The following is an 18,164-nucleotide window of genomic DNA, read 5'->3' on the forward strand; positions in this document are numbered from 1 at the left end:
ATTAACCTGTTGCCCTCGAGAGGATTCTGACTCATAGTGACCCTGCAGGACAGAGTAGAACTGCTCCATAGAGTTTTCAAGGAGTGCTCAGTGGATTCAAACTGTCAACCTTTTGGTCAGCAGTCGTAGCTCTGAACCAGTATGCCATCAGAGTTTGCATTAGAGCAGGGTGTGTCTTAAATCAATTTCTTCTGAGATATAAAAGAACAGATTGAGCCAGCAACAAAGCAAATAGAGTTGGGGGAAGATAAAAGCCATGCTACACGAGATGTCCAAGGAATAGAAGCTGAAAGACAAAAAGACCTCCCTCTAGAGCCAGAAGAGAAAGGCTTCCCCATAGCCAGCACCTTGAATTCAGAGTTCTATCATCCTAAACTGTGACAAAATAAATTTCTCTTTGCCAAAGCTGTTCACTTGTGGTATTTCTGTTATAGCTGCAGCAGATAATTAAGTCAATAAGACCTCTGCCTCACCATGATTGCCTTAGACCAGAGATTGGCAAACTATACCCTAAAGGCCAAATTTGGTTTTCCACCTACTTTAGTTGTTTTTTCTTCCTTTCTTCTTTTTTTAATTGTGACAAGTATATTTATAACAAAACATTTGCCATGTCAACAATTTTTACACTTACAGTTCAGTGATATTTGTGTTGTACAACAATCACTATTATCCATTTCTAAATATTTTCATCATCCTTAATAGACTCTCAGCGCCCCCTAAGCAATGACTTCTCATTTTCCCCTCCTTTCTGCCCCCGGTAACACTAATAAACTTTATACACTTGCCTATTTTGTAAATATTTCATATAAGTGGGATCACATAATATTTGTTCCTTTTGTAACTCACTTATTGCAATCAGTATAATATTTTCCAGCTTCATCCATGTATCAGGACTTTACTTCTTTTAATGGTGAGTAATTTTTTAATACTCTGCCTTATGCATGTAACACATTTAGTTTATCTATCTGAGCCTACTTTTAACACTAGAAAAATTACCCAACAGATCAAAAATATTTAAGGTGAGGAATCTCATTTTGGTCCCTCCAATTATTAAATTCTATAAATGAAATAAGAAAATGATCATCATAAGGTTCTTACACAGGCAGACTTATCATGCTGTCACATACTTTTTCTCTCCTTCTTCAACATGGAGCAAGGTGAATAAATATAAAACGAATCCAGGTATTTAATTCTAAAATACTGTAAGCAGGCAGCAAATGTTATATTCTACTACAGGTATAACAAAAGTTAAATGGAAGCTATGTGCAAAGGTCTCGGTACTAAGTTTCTAGAGTCATCAAAAAACCCATGAAAGATTTCTTTTTTAGTTGTTATTCCAATAGAGTCATGCTGATGTCCGTGTTCTTTTTGGACTTAACTGCTGGGAGCCAGGCTGCAAGGGCGGCCCCTCTGCACCCACTGCCCCCAGCATAAACATCGAAGAATTCCTGAAAAGTCAGGAGGAGCCAGGCTGCAAGGGCAGCCCCTCTGCACCCACTGCCCCCAGCATAAACATCGAAGAATTCCTGAAAAGTCAGGAATATCTCTGTCATCTGTGTTATGTTTCTGTTTCATTTTCAGCCTGTGTATAGCAGAATGCATAAGCATAAAATTCCATTATAGATTTAGGGACCTTTGGAGGGGGGCGTCCTACTCATAATCCCCTGGTAAAATCCCGGGCAGGGACAGCCCGTGCATTACCTGAGGATCAACATGAAGTTGTCTTAGGGGGAAAACGAATAGCTCGACTATGGAAAACTAAAACAGGATGGTGGAATCCTGGTATTTACTGAGGCCCTTTTGTGATTAAACCACCACCCACACATGATCCCATAAAAGTGGAAAAACAAAAGGCAGTGAGTTCTCTCAGCCAATTTCTCAGCCAATTACAGGTCAACCTTCTCGTCTACCCCGCTCACTGCTGCGCTTGACTGGTCTTTGGGTATAGAGATTGGGCTAATTGTCCTTGGCATAATCGTGGACAATATAATGTAACCCAAAGTGGCTGGACTTCAAGAACTTGGCCACCCTGGACAAGATGGACAAGGCCTATGTGGCAATGGTTTTGCAAAAAGATTAATTGTTATAAAAACTGTGGAAGGTATTGCAAGATTAAGCATAAGTGTAAAGCAGTATGAAGTCAATTGTTACTTTAAATCAACTAAACAAAAACTCATTGTATTTGTGTGCGCATGCAGAACTGTACTATGTGTCACTTGGAAAATTATGTCTCTGGGAAATGATGTTATACTGCCCCTTTGTTGATCATGCGATGTTATGCTTTTGTAAGCTTATGATATAAAAGACCATGTAAAAAATAAAGAGAGGCTTCTTCTTCTGCAGAATGAAAATATAAGACACACTACCTCTCATTCTTTTTCGCCGAACTCTACCCCTCCTCTGGTAACCCTGTTCATTGCTGAGGCTGGCCCCCGGCAACTGGCGCCCGAACAGGGACCTGAAGGTAAGCATTGTCGTCTCGGGGTAGATAGGGCTGTTGCCTAGAGCTAGATAAGAAAGGAGAAAAGCTCCCTTTAGCCACCCCGTCGTTAGAGAGGACGGGGATAGGAAAGGAAAGATAGGCAAAACATATGAGAAGTTGTTAGACCCCTGTATAAGCAGGAGAATACTAGAAAAACACTATGGGACAAACATCCTCTGCAGAAAGAAAACTGTTTATTGATATCATCACGTGTATGCTCAAAAAAAGGGGAACCGCAGTGACTAGAAGCCAAGTAGCTCAATTTTTACATTTTGTTCAGGAACAACGCCCCTGGTTCCCAGAGGGAGGCTCGGCTAATTTGGACATATGGAAAGCTGTGGGAGAACAGCTACAAAAACATTATACTAGATGTGGCCCTGAGGAGGTGCCTGTTGATGCGTTTGCATTATGGATGCTTATCAGAGATACTCTTGACCCAACTCCCGATTCTGTTAAAGCATTCCAGGTACTAGACAATCCTGACTCTGATCTCATTTTAGAGGAGGAAGAAACACCTCTGCTTCAGAAACATCCTTCTGTAGTGTCTACCCCTTCAGCCCCCCCCTTTGTTGGTCTATCTAATCCAATCACGAATGACACTCTGAGCCCGGAGGAGCAAGTCGATCTAGAGGAGGAGGCTGTTAGATATCATCAAGATGAGGATATTGTTCTTCCTTTACGAAAGTTGCAAATTGAGTCACAGCCTCCAAAGTATGAGGTTAAATCATTGACCTTTACTCCTCGAAATAGAGTACCTTTACCTCCCCCACCTCCTTCTCTGGCAGGAAAATCAAAAATCAAAGCAGCCTTAAAACAAGGCTTGTCTGAGGGGGACGTTACCCTCCCTTTGTGCTTTCCAGTACATTACAGTGGGGAATTTGATGAGGATGCAAAATGGACTCCTGTTTCTTATAAATTCCTCAAGGAGGTTAAAAATGCCTGCAAAGAATATGGACCCCTGTCTCCATACACATTGTCGTTAATAGATATTCTGTCAACCAGCTGGATGACTCCTTATGATTGGTATCAGCTGGCAAAAACCTGCTTACCAGGGGGTAGTTTCTTGTTATGGAAAATGGAATATGAAGAACGAGCAAAAAAAGAAGTTGCAGCTAGTACCAGGAGGGATAAAATAACTCTTGAGGCTATCCTAGGGACAGCAGACTGGGATCAAAATCAGACTCAGTTAAATTTATCAAAAAAGGTATCTCAAATAGCGGCCCGCTGTGCTACAGGGGCTTGGCGTTCCTTACCTCCGGGAACTGAAAAAACGTCAGTATTGACCGATATCAAACAAAAACCACAGGAACCTTATGAGGATTTTGTAGCTCGACTGCAAACGGCGGTTGAACGCATTATTACTAACAGTGAAGCTTGTGAGTTGGTTACAAAACAGCTGGCATATGAAAATGCTAATGCTACTTGTCAAACCTTATTAAGACCTATAAGGAAGACGGGTGATATTAACGCATATATTAGACAATGTGCTGACTTTTCCCCTGCATTTGTGCAAGGTATCACCCTGGCGGCCTATCTCAAAGGTGAATCCCCCCTGGTATGCTTGCAAGCTATGGCAAACTTTGATAATAAGAGGAAAAGTAATAATAATAATACTGGATGTAATGGAAAAAATGGGAACTGTTACATTTGTAATCAACCAGGACACATTAGTAGACAGTGCCCATCAAAAAATACCGGAAAAATAAATTCTGCTGATTCATCGGCTATAGTAAATATGTCAAATCCAAAAACTCTTTGCCCCCGCTGTCAAAAGGGTTTTCACTGGAAGAAGGATTGTAGGTCTAAATATCATAAAAATGGTCAAATTTTAGGTCCAAATACTAACACTACTAATGTTACTGCTCTTGAACCAACTGGGTCGGGAAACGCCTTGAGGGGCCTGCCCTCGGCCCCGAAAATAATGGGGGTACAAACTCAGTCTCACAACCCATTCATTCCCTTTGTCCGTCTCAAGTCTCATCCGAGCCACCCCAGGAAGTGCAGGATTGGACCTCCGTTCCACCACCTCAACAATGTTAACTCCTGATGTCTCTGTTACTACAATTCCAACAGGTATTGCTGGACCATTACCAAAAGGCGTGGTCGGATTGATATTAGGACGAAGTTCCCTATCGATCCAAGGTCTTACTGTTATTCCAGGAGTAATTGACTCTGATTTTATGGGAGAAATCAAAGTTATCATGTCACCTCCAACTCGAACACATTTTATTCAAAAGGGACAGAGAATTGCACAATTATTGTTACTTCCCTATCATACCATGGGGACTGTGGCCTCACAAGTCGAGAGAGGAGATAGAGGCTTTGGCTCCAGTGATGTGGTTTTTTGGTTACAGGAAATCACTCAGAATAGACCTATGAAAGTACTTTTAGTAGAAGGAAAACCAATAAATGGCCTTATGGACACAGGGGCTGATGTATCCTGTGTTGCTGGAAAAGATTGGCCTGTCTCTTGGCCATTATCCCAGACTCCTACCACGCTGGTGGGGCTGGGACAGGCATCACAGGCCGAGAAAAGTTCTCAAATCTTACATTGGCAGGACGAATCTGAGCCTCAGTGTAATGGTACTTTTCAGCCTTACGTTATTCCTCCTATACCTTTTACCTTGTGGGGACGGGATGTTCTCTCTCAAATGGGCGCATTTCTCTACAGTCCTAGCCCTCAAGTAACGGTGCAAATGACCCAAATGCACTTTGACCCTACTCGAGGTCTGGGAAAAAATCAACAAGGTATTAAGATACAGGCCTCTCCTCAGAATAGATCTCCCCGGCAAGGGCTAGGATATTCAAATTTATAGTGGGGGCCACGCTGTTAAAGGCTGCTGACCCCATACAGTGGAAATCTGAACGACCTGTGTGGGTAGAGCAGTGGCCCCTAACTACAGAAAAACTACAGGCAGCCACAGAATTAGTCCAAAAACAATTAGAATTAGGACATATAGAGCCCTCTAACAGCCCATGGAATACTCCTATATTTGTTATAAAAAAGAAGTCTGGTGCATGGAGACTTCTACAAGACTTAAGAGCCATTAACCTTACTATGCAGGATATGGGAGCCCTACAACCTGGTCTTCCATCCCCTGTTGCTATTCCTAAGGGAGACCCAATAATAGTCATTGACTTACAAGATTGCTTTTTTACCATTCCTCTTAGTGAGCCTGATAGACAAAGATTTGCTTTTAGCCTGCCCTCAATTAATCTAATTAGGCCATATCAGAGGTTCCAATGGAAGGTTCTACCACAAGGAACGAAAAATAGCCCTACTCTTTGTCAAAAATATGTGGATCAAGCTATAAGTCAAGTTAGAAATGCGCATGCTGGTGTTTATCTTGTTCATTATATGGATGACTTATTATTATCTCATAAAGATAGGGTTTACTTACAACAGGTGTTGCAAGATTTGGTTGCTGCATTGGAAGAATATGGGCTAAAAATAGCCCCAGAAAAGATACAAATCGATCCTCCCATTAACTACTTAGGAAGGACCATACATAATCAGTATATTACTCCTCAAAAAATTCATCTAAGAACCACTCATTTAACCACTTTAAATGATTTTCAACAACTGTTGGGAGATATTAATTGGGTTCGACCCTATCTAAAGTTGTCCACTAATGAACTATCACCATTATTTAATATATTAAAAGGAGATCCTAATCCTCGCTCACCTCGAGTTCTAACAGTAGAAGCCCGGTTAGCTTTAAAATTGGTAGAAGAAGCTTTAAATAATAGTTTTTTACAAAGACTTAATTATACATTACCTTGGGACCTGATTATATTAGCTACTCTAAATTCTCCTACTGGTTGCTTATGGCAAGAGGGACCCTTAGAGTGGATACATCTTCCACACACTCATAGGAAAAATGTTCCTTCATATCCCTCCTTGGTGGCTTTGATATTTCAAAAGGGGCGACAAAGAAGTAGAGAACTGTTTGGGCTAGACCCCTTCAATATTATAGTTCCTTATAATGCTGAACAAACAAATTATCTTCTTCAAAATAATGAAGAATGGGCTATTGCTTTGACTGATTTTAAAGGTCAAGTTACATATCACTTACCACCACATCCTGTCCTCACATTTGTCAAAGGCCACGAATTCTGTTTCCCTGAAAGGTGTAAACCACAACCACTTTCCCAAGCAGCTCTTGTATTTACTGATGGCTCAGCCAATGGCAGAGCTGTTTACATTGTTAATGGAACAGAATTTACAGTTCAAACTGAAGAAAAATCCGCCCAGAAAACAGAATTAATAGCAGTAATTAAAACCTTTTCATATTTAAAAAATACTCCATTCAATCTATATACTGATTCTCAGTATATCTATAGACTATTTCCTCATATTGAAACTGCTCCTATTCCAATTCAGTCGACTGTGTCACAATTCCTAATAAAACTTCAAACACTTATTCATATTAGAACACAACCTTTCTTTGTAGGACATGTTAGGGCTCATTCAGGTCTACCTGGACCTATTCATGAAGGTAATAATAGAGCTGATCAGTTAACAAAACTTATTTCTATAACCACAATTGAACAAGCTGCTGAATCACATAAACTGCACCATCAAAATGCTTCAGCACTTAGAAAACAATTTCAAATTTCAAGAGAAGAAGCACGAAATATTGTCAGACAATGTTCCTCATGCCCTACTACATTGCCATCTTTGCCCATGGGAGTAAACCCTAGGGGATTAAGACCCAATTGTCTTTGGCAAATGGACGTAACCCATATATCATCCTTTGGGCGACTTTCTTATGTCCATGTAACTATTGATACTTATTCCCATGTCATAATGGCTTCTGCTCGAACTGGAGAAGCATTTAAGGATATAATTCAACATATGTTTTATTGCTTCGCCATACTGGGAAAACCCGTAGAAATTAAAACTGATAATGCCCCTGCTTACTCTTCTAAAGCATTTCAAGAATTTTGTAAAACATTTAAAATTAATCATACCACAGGGATTCCCTACAATCCTCAAGGTCAAGCAATAGTGGAAAGAGCTCATCAGACCTTGAAAACACAAATTACTAAATTACAAAATGGAGAGTTTAAACATAGTACTCCTTATCATATCTTAAATCATGCATTATTTGTTATTAATTTTTTAAATATAAATGAACAAGGTTTATCCCCAATGGAACGCCATTGGTATATGAAACAAGATACTGTTGTACCTTCAGTATATTGGAAAGATCTGTTAACAGGAAAATGGAAAGGACCTGATCCATTAATCTCTTGTGGAAGAGGCTATGCTTGTGTTTTCCCACAGGACGAAACTTCCCCTTTGTGGATACCCGACAGACTCATCAGACATGCAAAGACCCAAAAACCACCAAAAATCCTCCAACACTTCCTCCCTCGCTGCTCACAAACCTAACACCTCCCACGACTCTTCTGAGAAACCTGTCTCTTGAAAATGCTCCATCTACACCCCCACTTTCGCCTGTCTCTAGTTTTTCCTCCTCTTCATCTTCTACTCCACCCCCTCTCACTGACTTTATACAACCCTCTACAAATCTCAACAACTCTTCATCTCGAGACAAAGTGCAGTGGAGAAGCCGGAGATATACTCCTTATTCAAGAACCCATCGAACCATTGCGGCTGAGCCCCCAACTTGGGGCCAACTCAAAAAACTTACTCATCTGGCTCACACCTTAACCGTGGATCAACATATTCCCGTAAATGCGGGTACTCTTTTTGTGGCTATGCTCGCTATTATTTCCTGCCAGGTATGCATTGTTACGGCTGATATACATTGGGCTTATGTCCCAAAACCTCCTATATTTCACCCCGTCACCTGGGAAGATCCTTCCCCCTCTGTATTTACTAATAATTCTGCATTACTGGGGGGCGAAACCATATTTTGGAACCCTCAGGGCTTTAATTCTAATTATTCCTATTCTGGTATGTCAGATAATCCTCCTATTTGTATTCAATTAAGAAATTTGCAAAAAACTATCCCTGGCTGTATTCCTTTTGGCTTCAAATCAATGATTACTGACTCACCTAATGGAAATCAAAACCAACAGCCTTACAGATTATTATGGGCTCTACGCCTCATCCTTCCAGAAAAAAACTGACTTTCTTAAGGGTATCCCAAAAGTACACACTCCTCTTTTTCCTACCTGTGATAAGTCGCCTCCTGAGAATTCTAAGAGCAATCAAGATTGGGCTATGATTGACCCTTCAAAAGGATTTCCTATTTGGAGAAATTGTATGTATAATTCACAAGTTGTATATGCTCTGCCTGAAATGTCTGCACGTCTTATTGATTGTAGTATTTTAAATCCTGAAGATGATTATCGCCAATATTTACAATCAGCTGGATATCGTTTTAATTGGCAAGATGCCTTAGTCCCTCTCCCACAAAAAGTTAATCGTTGGCATATAAATGGATGGGTTCCCCCTATTCTTTCTACCTTCACGGGTAACATACATCCATCTTTGTGGAGACTGGCAACTGCTGCCGGCAATGTCACTTTGTCCCGTCCTTTTAATAATGAGAGTTTTGATATTCAAGCTTGTGTACCTGCTCCATATGTGTTATTAATTAGCCGCAGCAATCACTCTAGTATTGTTATAGAAAACAAGAAAACACATTATGTTAGTTCTTGTGAAGATTGTATACTGACCAGTTGTATAAACCCTGCAATTCCTGTTGAAAGTATGATGATTTTACAACAGCCAAAATATATTATGATTCCTGTACATTTACAAGAAGATTGGTATGATGATTCAGGCCTAGAAGCCTTAAAACAGGCTTCTGCTATTTTATCTCGAGCCAAACGGTTTGTAGCAGCTTTAATACTGGGGATTTCCGCTCTCATAGCTTTAGCAACTTCTCTTTCACTTTCTACTATGGCGTTAACACAACAGATTCATACTGCAAACTATGTAGATAATTTAAGTAAAAATATTACTTTAGCCTTAGCCACACAAGAAGCCATTGATAGAAAATTACAACAAGAAGTTAATGCCCTTGAAGAAGCAATTTTATATATAGGACAAGAAATCACTAATCTCAAAGTGCGACTTGCTTTGAGATGCCATGTAAGTTTCAAATGGATTTGTGTTACTCCAATGCCTATAAATACTACCATACATAATTGGGAAAAAATCAAAAATCATATCCAGGGCATATGGAATCATTCCGATTTGAGTTTTAATATTGACAAATTACATATGGAAATACAAGATATTACAAATGCAGAAAAAGATTTTTCCTCTTCTCAAACAGCCAAACAATTTATTGATTCCTTAAATTCCTTTATTCAAAAGCATAGTCTTAAAAACATTCTGTTAAACACGGGTATTTCTTTATGTTTATTCTTGATTTTGTTGTTCTTTCTTCCAGTCATCTTCCGAATCTTAAATCAAGCTATCCAAAAGGTGGCTTCAGATCTTCATCTGGCAAAATTAAAAAATAAAAAAGGGGGAGATGCTGGGAGCCAGGCTGCAAGGGCGGCCCCTCTGCACCCACTGCCCCCAGCATAAACATCGAAGAATTCCTGAAAAGTCAGGAGGAGCCAGGCTGCAAGGGCAGCCCCTCTGCACCCACTGCCCCCAGCATAAACATCGAAGAATTCCTGAAAAGTCAGGAATATCTCTGTCATCTGTGTTATGTGTCTGTTTCATTTTCAGCCTGTGTATAGCAGAATGCATAAGCATAAAATTCCATTATAGATTTAGGGACCTTTGGAGGGGGGGCGTCCTACTCATAATCCCCTGGTAAAATCCCGGGTAGGGACAGCCCGTGTATTACCTGAGGATCAACATGAAGTTGTCTTAGGGGGAGAACGAATAGCTCAACTATGGAAAACAAAAACAGGATGGTGGAATCCTGGTATTTACCGAGGCCCTTTTTGTGATTAAACCACCACCCACACATGATCCCATAAAAGTGGAAAAACAAAAGGCAGTGAGTTCTCTCAGCCAATTTCTCAGCCAATTACAGGTCAACCTTCTCGTCTACCCCGCTCACTGCTGCGCTTGACTGGTCTTTGGGTATAGAGATTGGGCTAATTGTCCTTGGCATAATCGTGGACAATATGACGTAACCCAAAGTGGCTGGACTTCAAGAACTTGACCACCCTGGACAAGATGGACAAAGCCTATGTGGCAATGGTTTTGCAAAAAGATTAATTGTGATAAAAACTGTGGAAGGTATTGCAAGATTAAGCATAAGTGTAAAGCAGTATGAAGTCAATTGTTACTTTAAATCAACTAAACAAAAACTCATTGTATTTGTGTGCGTATGCGGAACTGTACTATGTGTCACTTGGAAAATTATGTCTCTAGAAAATGATGTTATCTATGATGATTATATCTTGTACTGCCCCTTTGTTGATCATGCGATGTTATGCTTTTGTAAGCTTATGATATAAAAGACCATGTAAAAAATAAAGAGCAGAGGCTTCTTCTTCTGCAAAATGAAAATATAAGACACTCTACCTCTCATTCTTTTTCGCCGAACTCTACCCCTCCTCTGGTGACCCTGTTCATTGCTGAGGCTGGCCCCCGGCACCTGAGGGAACAAGGGGAAGAAATTACTACAAAAGGAAATATAACTGTAGGAGATATCCACTTAACAAGAGCTGTAACCCTAGTTAAAGGTACCCTATTACTGATAAACCACGGGAGGGACCCAGGAGCATAAACCCTGACATTCTTTTTTTCCCACTCTGTCCTCCTAACATTTATCTAGCACTTCCTGTTGGCCAGAGAAGAAGGAGGCCTGGTTGAGGAATACCATGGAAGCCCGCCATGGAGGAGAAGAGTGAGAATAGATATGAAGGGCTGAGAGGAGTATATCTAGCTCACTTTCCCACTCTTTATTTAATTGTTTTTCTAGGTAAGATGGTGAACACTCCTATTTTGGAAAAAGAAAACACAGGAGAAAAAAGTAAATTATCTTCCAACTTGTTTGCACACTTAGTATTTATTGACTACCACTCTGAGTCAAACATTAAAGTAGATCTGGGGATAAAGAAGTGAAGAAGGCAGGTACAGCTTTGCTTCTCTGTGGCCTATTTAAAGAGCTCTTGAATGGAAGAGCCAGGTGGTTTGGTTTTAATGGGTGTATCAACAGTTTGTGAAACCAGAATCAATAGTTGGTTAGCAGCCATACCTCTTAACCACTGCTCCGCCCGGGTTCCTTGTATACGGATACGTATATGTATATGTGTGTGTGTATATATATATATATACACTTATACAAACACACACTTGTGTATATGTGTGTGTTTGTGTCGTTTTTGTTGTGTGTTGAGTGGTTGATTCTGACTCACAGCAACCATATTTGACACAGTAGAACTGCCCCATAGGGTTTCCTAGGCTGAAATCTTTATGGGAGCAAATGGTCAGGTCTTTTCTTCCGCAGAACGACTGGTAGGTTTGAAGCGCCAACATTTTGATTAGCAACCGAGTGCTTAACCATTGCACCACCAGGGATTCACACACAGACATATATGAGTTCTCTAACATTTCTTGCTGGCTGAGAAGGAATTTATAATGTGATGAGCTCCCTGTGCCTGGATGTCCTCCAGCAAATGCCCAGTGACCACTTGTCACAAAATGTTGTAGATGGGATTACAGCATCAATGGAAGAAGCTGGATTAGACAGCCTCGTTGGTTCTAATCTTTTTGTAAAATAGAAAAAGCATATTTTTTCTCTTCCTGTATGCCATGAAGGAAAACAGTTTATTTATTAAAATGCTTTGGTCTTATTTGAAAACACAAAATATGAAATGCTTATCACTCTGCTATTAAGAATGTTGTCTTTACAGGACAATCCCAATATCTGTGTTCATCATCAGCACTGAAACGAAAGAAAACAGGATGAACGTGGCTGATTTAATTCTAATAGGACTTACACAGAATCCTCAGATGCAGAGAGTTCTAGTTGTTGTTTTGTTTATCACCTACATTGTCACCGTACAGGAAACCTGCTCATTGTGGTCACCATAATCTGCAGTCAGACATTGAAATCTCCAATGTATTTCTTCCTGGCCTTCTTATCTTTGATAGATGCCTGCTACTCCTCTTCCATACTTCCTAAAATGCTAGCTGACTTGCTCTTTGAGACAAAAACCATCTCCTTCAATGGTTGCATGACACAGATCTTTATTGAACATTTCTTAGGTGGTTCTGAGTTTGCCCTCCTTGTGGTCATGGCCTATGACCGTTATGTGGCCATCTGTAGACCTCTGCACTATGTGACCATCATGAAGCACCATGCATGCTGCCTTTTAGTGGGGGTGTCTTGGCCAGTGGGTTTTTTCCATTCTCTTGGACAAATTCTTGTCACTTTCTGGCTCCCCTTCTGTGGCCCCAACATTATGGATCACTTCGTGTGTGACATCTTCCCCCTGATACAACTTGCCTGCACAGACAATTTCCTTGTTGGTCTCCTGATTGCTGCCAATGGTGGGGTAATGTCTGTGATTACCTTTGTAATGTTGTTGGTATCCTATGTCTTCAGCCTGCATTCGTTGAGGATTCACAGCTCTGCAGGAAGGAAAAAGGCCCTCTCTACCTGTGGTTCCCACATCACTGTTGTTGTCTTGTTCTTTGTGCCCTGTATTTTTATGTATATGCGACCAGTAGCCACCTTCTCCATGGATAAAGCCATAACTGTATGCTATACCCTTGTCACTCCCATGTTAAATCTCATTATCTACACAGTAAGGAATGCAGAAGTAAAAAATGCCATCAAAATGTTACTGAAAAGAAATGGAATTTCAGATAAGAAATGACCCAATATGAAGATTTTATTTCTATCATAATCTTTATAGTTTTATGTTACATATATATGTTTGTGGGTTTGTGTGTGTGTGTGTGTATATATGTATATATATGCATATATATATGTATATATATAGCTCTTTTCCACCTATGTCACTTAACTCCCATAGAACCTTTGCCCAAGAATGGCATGGAGGTGGTGTCTGACCTCCTCTAACTTCACAAGGGGAAAGGAGAATCAAAATCAACAGCCCAAACCTGATTCTTGGCGGGAGTCAGGCGTGCCTCCTTTCTCCGCCATCTTTACTAATTCTGTTACCATGCAGAACTAGACTAGACAGGTGTAAGGGAATCTAAAGAAATCTCTCTCCTCACCACTTTAGTTGCTTAGTAGAGATTAGGTGACAATTTAATGGGTCACTGTGAATGGATTTCAATCTTTTAGGAGAATGGGCAAAATGACCTTGTAAGTACATGTTAATTTGACTAATTCTGATTCTGTACTTTCATTCCAGAGTTGAAAGATAAAGTTGAAGACATTTTCACAGATGGAAATCCATATTCATTAGAGTTCTTTGTATAGTTTCACATCCCCTGTCAAACTATAGAACCTGCCATGACAAGCGCTATGACAGTCAGATGTTTAGTCAAAATAAGTTTAGTCACATGGTCACAGACAGCTTTCTTAAATTATTTTTCTCCCACTACACATGCTGCTCACAGTGATTGTACCCTCTTGAACCAATTCAGAAGCTAAACACAATTTATTTTTCCTTTTATTTAAACAGCACAGTTGAACATAGGTGAATAAATGTGGTCCCATATAGGAATGTTTCTGAACTGAATTTATTTTGTTTTTAAAAGTAATTTTTCAAACATTGGCATTTTATTATTTTTAATAGGTGACTTGTAATATACTCAAAATGGATGTCAACATAAATGTGCCATGACACTTCTGCTGTAAAACAATAATCTAAAAATAAGAATCCTGAATCAGGATTCAGGAGGGTTAGTTTCTTCTTTAACCTTGGCAGTCAATTTCCTGATTCCCTGTCTTAGTTTTCCAGGTTATAAAATGTGAATATTGATAGCTGTGTCATTCCCATTACACAGGGCTATTGTTTGACTCAATTTAAAAGGCTGCAGAAAATGGCTCGGTGTATACACTACTTCTGTGTATAAATAATTCAAGACATGAAATTATTTCCTCGCTATCATATTAGTCTAATTCAACTGCTATGAGGAAGTACTTAACAATGTACTCAGTATGAAGGCATCATGTCTGTCTCTTACTGTATACCTGAATACAACACTTAAAAATTATGAGCCACATAAAAGGTGGCTTGATAAAGACACAAAATATTATAGCAAAGAATTAAAAAGTCAGATAGTTACACACATGTCATGGATTGAATTGTGTTTCCCAAAAACATATGTATCAATTTGGATAGGTCATGATTCCCAGTATTGTGCGATTGTCCTCCATTTTATCATCTGATATGATTTTCCTATGTGTTATAAATCCTGTACCTATGATGTTAATGAGATGGGGTTGATGGCAGTTATGTTACTGAGTCAGGACTCAATCTACAAGATTAGATTGTGTCTTGAGCCATCTTCTTTTGAGATAGAAAAGACAGATGTAAGCAGAGAGACATGGGGGTCTCATACCACCAAGAAAGCAATGCCAGAGGCACAGCACATCTTTGGACCTGTAATTCCTGCACAGAGAAGCTCCTAGACCACAGGAAGGTTGATGACAAGGACCTTTGCCCAGAACCCAAGGACAGAGAAAGTCTTCCCTTAGAGCTGGAACCCTTAATTTGGCCTTCTAGCCTCCCAGATTGTGAGAGAATAAATTTCTCTTTGTTAAAGCCACCCATTTGTGGTATTTCTGTTATAGCAGCAATACATAACTAAGAATTTGGTACCAAGAGTGGGGTGCTGCTATAAGAGATACCTAAAATGTGGAAGCAGTTTTGAAACAGTGAATGTATAGAGGATTCAGAGGGAAATGAAGAGAGCTGTTACACTGGAGATGGCACAGATGGCAAGAAGCAGGGGCAGAGAACCAGCAGTGGCAGAAGAAGGAGACCAGCATGAGATGACACTGGAGCCCACCCACAGAGTGAGAGAGCTGAGGGCCTTTGACAGTAGGCTTCTTGGCAGAGTGGGGTGCCTCCAGATACTTATCAGTGGAGCTACAGAGCTTTGGAAAACTTTCCCCAGCAGGGCAGATGTGGGTTGTGAGGCCCTAGGGGCTGAGAGGACAAGAAACCAGGAGGCAGAAGCTGAAAAGACAAGAAACACAGGAAAACAAGCTGTCTCAGTCTCAAAGGGTATGGCCACAACCTCTGGGGTCTCAAAGGGTGGAGCCATGGCCTCTGGTATTTCTAAGAGTGTAGTCACCACTCAGATGGACTAGGAGAATGGTGTGCCTAAAGCTGAAGGAGCAGAGTTGCCGTCCCAATGGGCCTGGAAGGTGGAACAGAGGCCCAGGGCCGAGGGACCTCAACTCAGAATCCAGAAAGCATGGCCAATAGCTAGATCTGGAGGATAGGGCCTTTAAGTAAATGGTCTCAGAAAACAGAGGATTACTTTCAAAGCCTTAAGGGCAAATGTAATGTGTTCTGCTGACTTGCATGGTGCGTGTTATCCCTTCTTCCAATTTCTTCCATTTGTAGTGGAAATATTTAGTTTGGGCCTGTTCCACCATTGTACTTTGGAAGCAGATAACTTCTATTCTAGATTTCGCAGATGAGGAAGAGTTTTTGGATTTTGGACTTGGAGTTGCATAAGACTTTTGCTATGATACGATGGGGTGAATGTGTTTTACATGTGGAGAGAACATGAAGCTTTGGGGGCCAAAGTGTGGAATATCATGGATTGAATTGAATGTGTATGAATTTGGCTAGGCCATGATTCCCAGTATTGTGTGATTGTCCATCATTTTGTCCTCTAATGTGATTTTCCTATGTGTTATAAAACCTATCTCTAGGATATTAATGAGATGGGATTAGTGGAAGTTATGTTAATGAGGCAGGACTTTATCTATAAGATTGGATTGTATCTTGAGACAATCTCTTTTGAGATAGAAAAGAAAGAAGTGAGCAGAGAGACCTGGGAAACTCATGCCCCTAAGAAAGCAATGCCAGGAGCAGAGTGCATTCTTTGTTCCTGAGGTTCCTGCACGGAGAAGCTCCTAGACTACGGGAAGATTGATGACAAGGAGCTTCCTCCAGAACCCACAGAGAAAGAAAGCCTTACCTTAGAGTTGGCACTCAGAATTTGGACTTCTATCTTCCTAGACTGAGAGAGAATAAATTTCTCTTTGTTAAGGCCATCCACGTGTGGTATTTCTCTTATAGCAGCACTAGATAACTAAGATAGCAGCTGTTTGTATAATGCCAAACACCTAGAAAATGCCCACTAAGCTAATTTGTTATCAAAATATCCAGATTCTAATATCTTTTAGTTTATTCTTAAGTGGTCAACTCATTTTTTTCTCTTGTCATGTGATTTTTCCTATTGTAGACTTAGGGAAGAATTTAAAACCTAAGATGGATTGTTATAAAAGTTCTCCTCTGATGTAACTGGAAATAATTGGGTGGTTGGTAAGTTCTGCTAATGATGATGAAATACTCCTGAGATCTCATTTGCTACAGCTAAGAAACTTCAGAGAAGTTGCCTGCAAATAGGATATGTGGTAATACTTTTAAGCCTCAAGAGAAAGGCATTATTCAAAGGTGCCATTTATAAATCAGCAAAGAGATTTATTGTAGCTGAGCTATTGGCACTTTAAATCTTACAACTTTACTTATTCCTTATTTCTGTCTGGGTGATTTAACAGTGGCTTGGGGCCCTGGGCATGAAGCTGTGTCAGATAAGTTCTTTTGAGAAAAGAATATAATTGTAGAATCGCAGATTTAAATGGACCTTAAAACTATATGGTCACCTTCCATCCCCCCCCCCACCAAATAACAACATTTCAAATTATTTTCCTTTCTTTCAATTGAAATATATTTAAATTAGTTAGAATCAAATTAGATGTCCAAATTCATATGCACATCATCCCACTTAAATGACGAGAAGAGTTTTCCTATGACATTACACAATTCTTTTTAAAAAAATCCCTTTTAAAAGTTATACACCATTCCATGAAATGCAAAATATTTGGCTTCACCATTTTTCTAATGCTGGACATGCCATGCAGTTTTATTTTTTATTGTTTTATTAATAATAATTGTGTTGAACATATTTGTACATAACAATTTTTCTTTTTAAAATATTTTCAAGGAAAAATATTATTGCACTAAAGGAAAAAGACAAAATGATTTCTATTTCTTCATAGCTATTGTTAAAACACTTTTTATAAATAGTGCCTTATTTTTCCTTTGTGTACATCATACTCTTTTGGGGGAGTCTACCTCAGAATAAAGGAATTGCAAAAAAGCTGCTGCACTGTGTTTTCACATAGGTGTAAGATTTTCATCTTGCCTAATTAAAAAATAAAAGCCCTTTATCTAATTACCTTTGAAAAGAAAATACATAATTTTTAAAGAATAAATTTTCCTTTATGTTTTCTCTTTTCTCTGGGAATTTTATGCTTCCAAATATGGAATGATTATCCTCAATTTATAAATAATGCAAAATCTTGTAACTAAGAGTGACAGATGATGGACCTGCTGGGCAGGATGGGAGAAGAAGGCACAAGAATTTACATAGCAGGAGCACAAAAGACATAGGAGGATCATTCATCTCATGGATGGATGAGCCATTGCTCTTTGCTAATAAAGTGCTAGGGAGAGGTATCACTAAAGCAGTAACAAGGACTTTTTTCATGACTTCATGTAGTCAAACATATATATTAATGTACACAATGAGAGTCTAATAAATATCTATTGAATGAGTGAACAT

At 39.6% G+C, this 18,164-nt stretch overlaps 1 protein-coding gene and 1 pseudogene across 1 annotated transcript; both read left to right on the forward strand.

The window, feature by feature from the left end:
• Positions 1-4,761: 4,761 nt before the first annotated feature.
• LOC126080489 (endogenous retrovirus group K member 25 Pro protein-like) lies at positions 4,762-5,298 on the forward strand. Its single transcript, XM_049891698.1, has one exon. It carries the CDS (start codon positions 4,762-4,764, stop codon positions 5,296-5,298), a length of 537 nt encoding a protein of 178 aa, XP_049747655.1.
• A 5,956-nt stretch (positions 5,299-11,254) lies between these two features.
• LOC126080490 (olfactory receptor 140-like) lies at positions 11,255-13,258 on the forward strand (annotated as a pseudogene).
• Positions 13,259-18,164: the final 4,906 nt, after the last annotated feature.

This window comes from Elephas maximus, chromosome 7, assembly GCF_024166365.1.
Source record: "Elephas maximus indicus isolate mEleMax1 chromosome 7, mEleMax1 primary haplotype, whole genome shotgun sequence".
NCBI lineage: Eukaryota > Metazoa > Chordata > Mammalia > Proboscidea > Elephantidae > Elephas > Elephas maximus.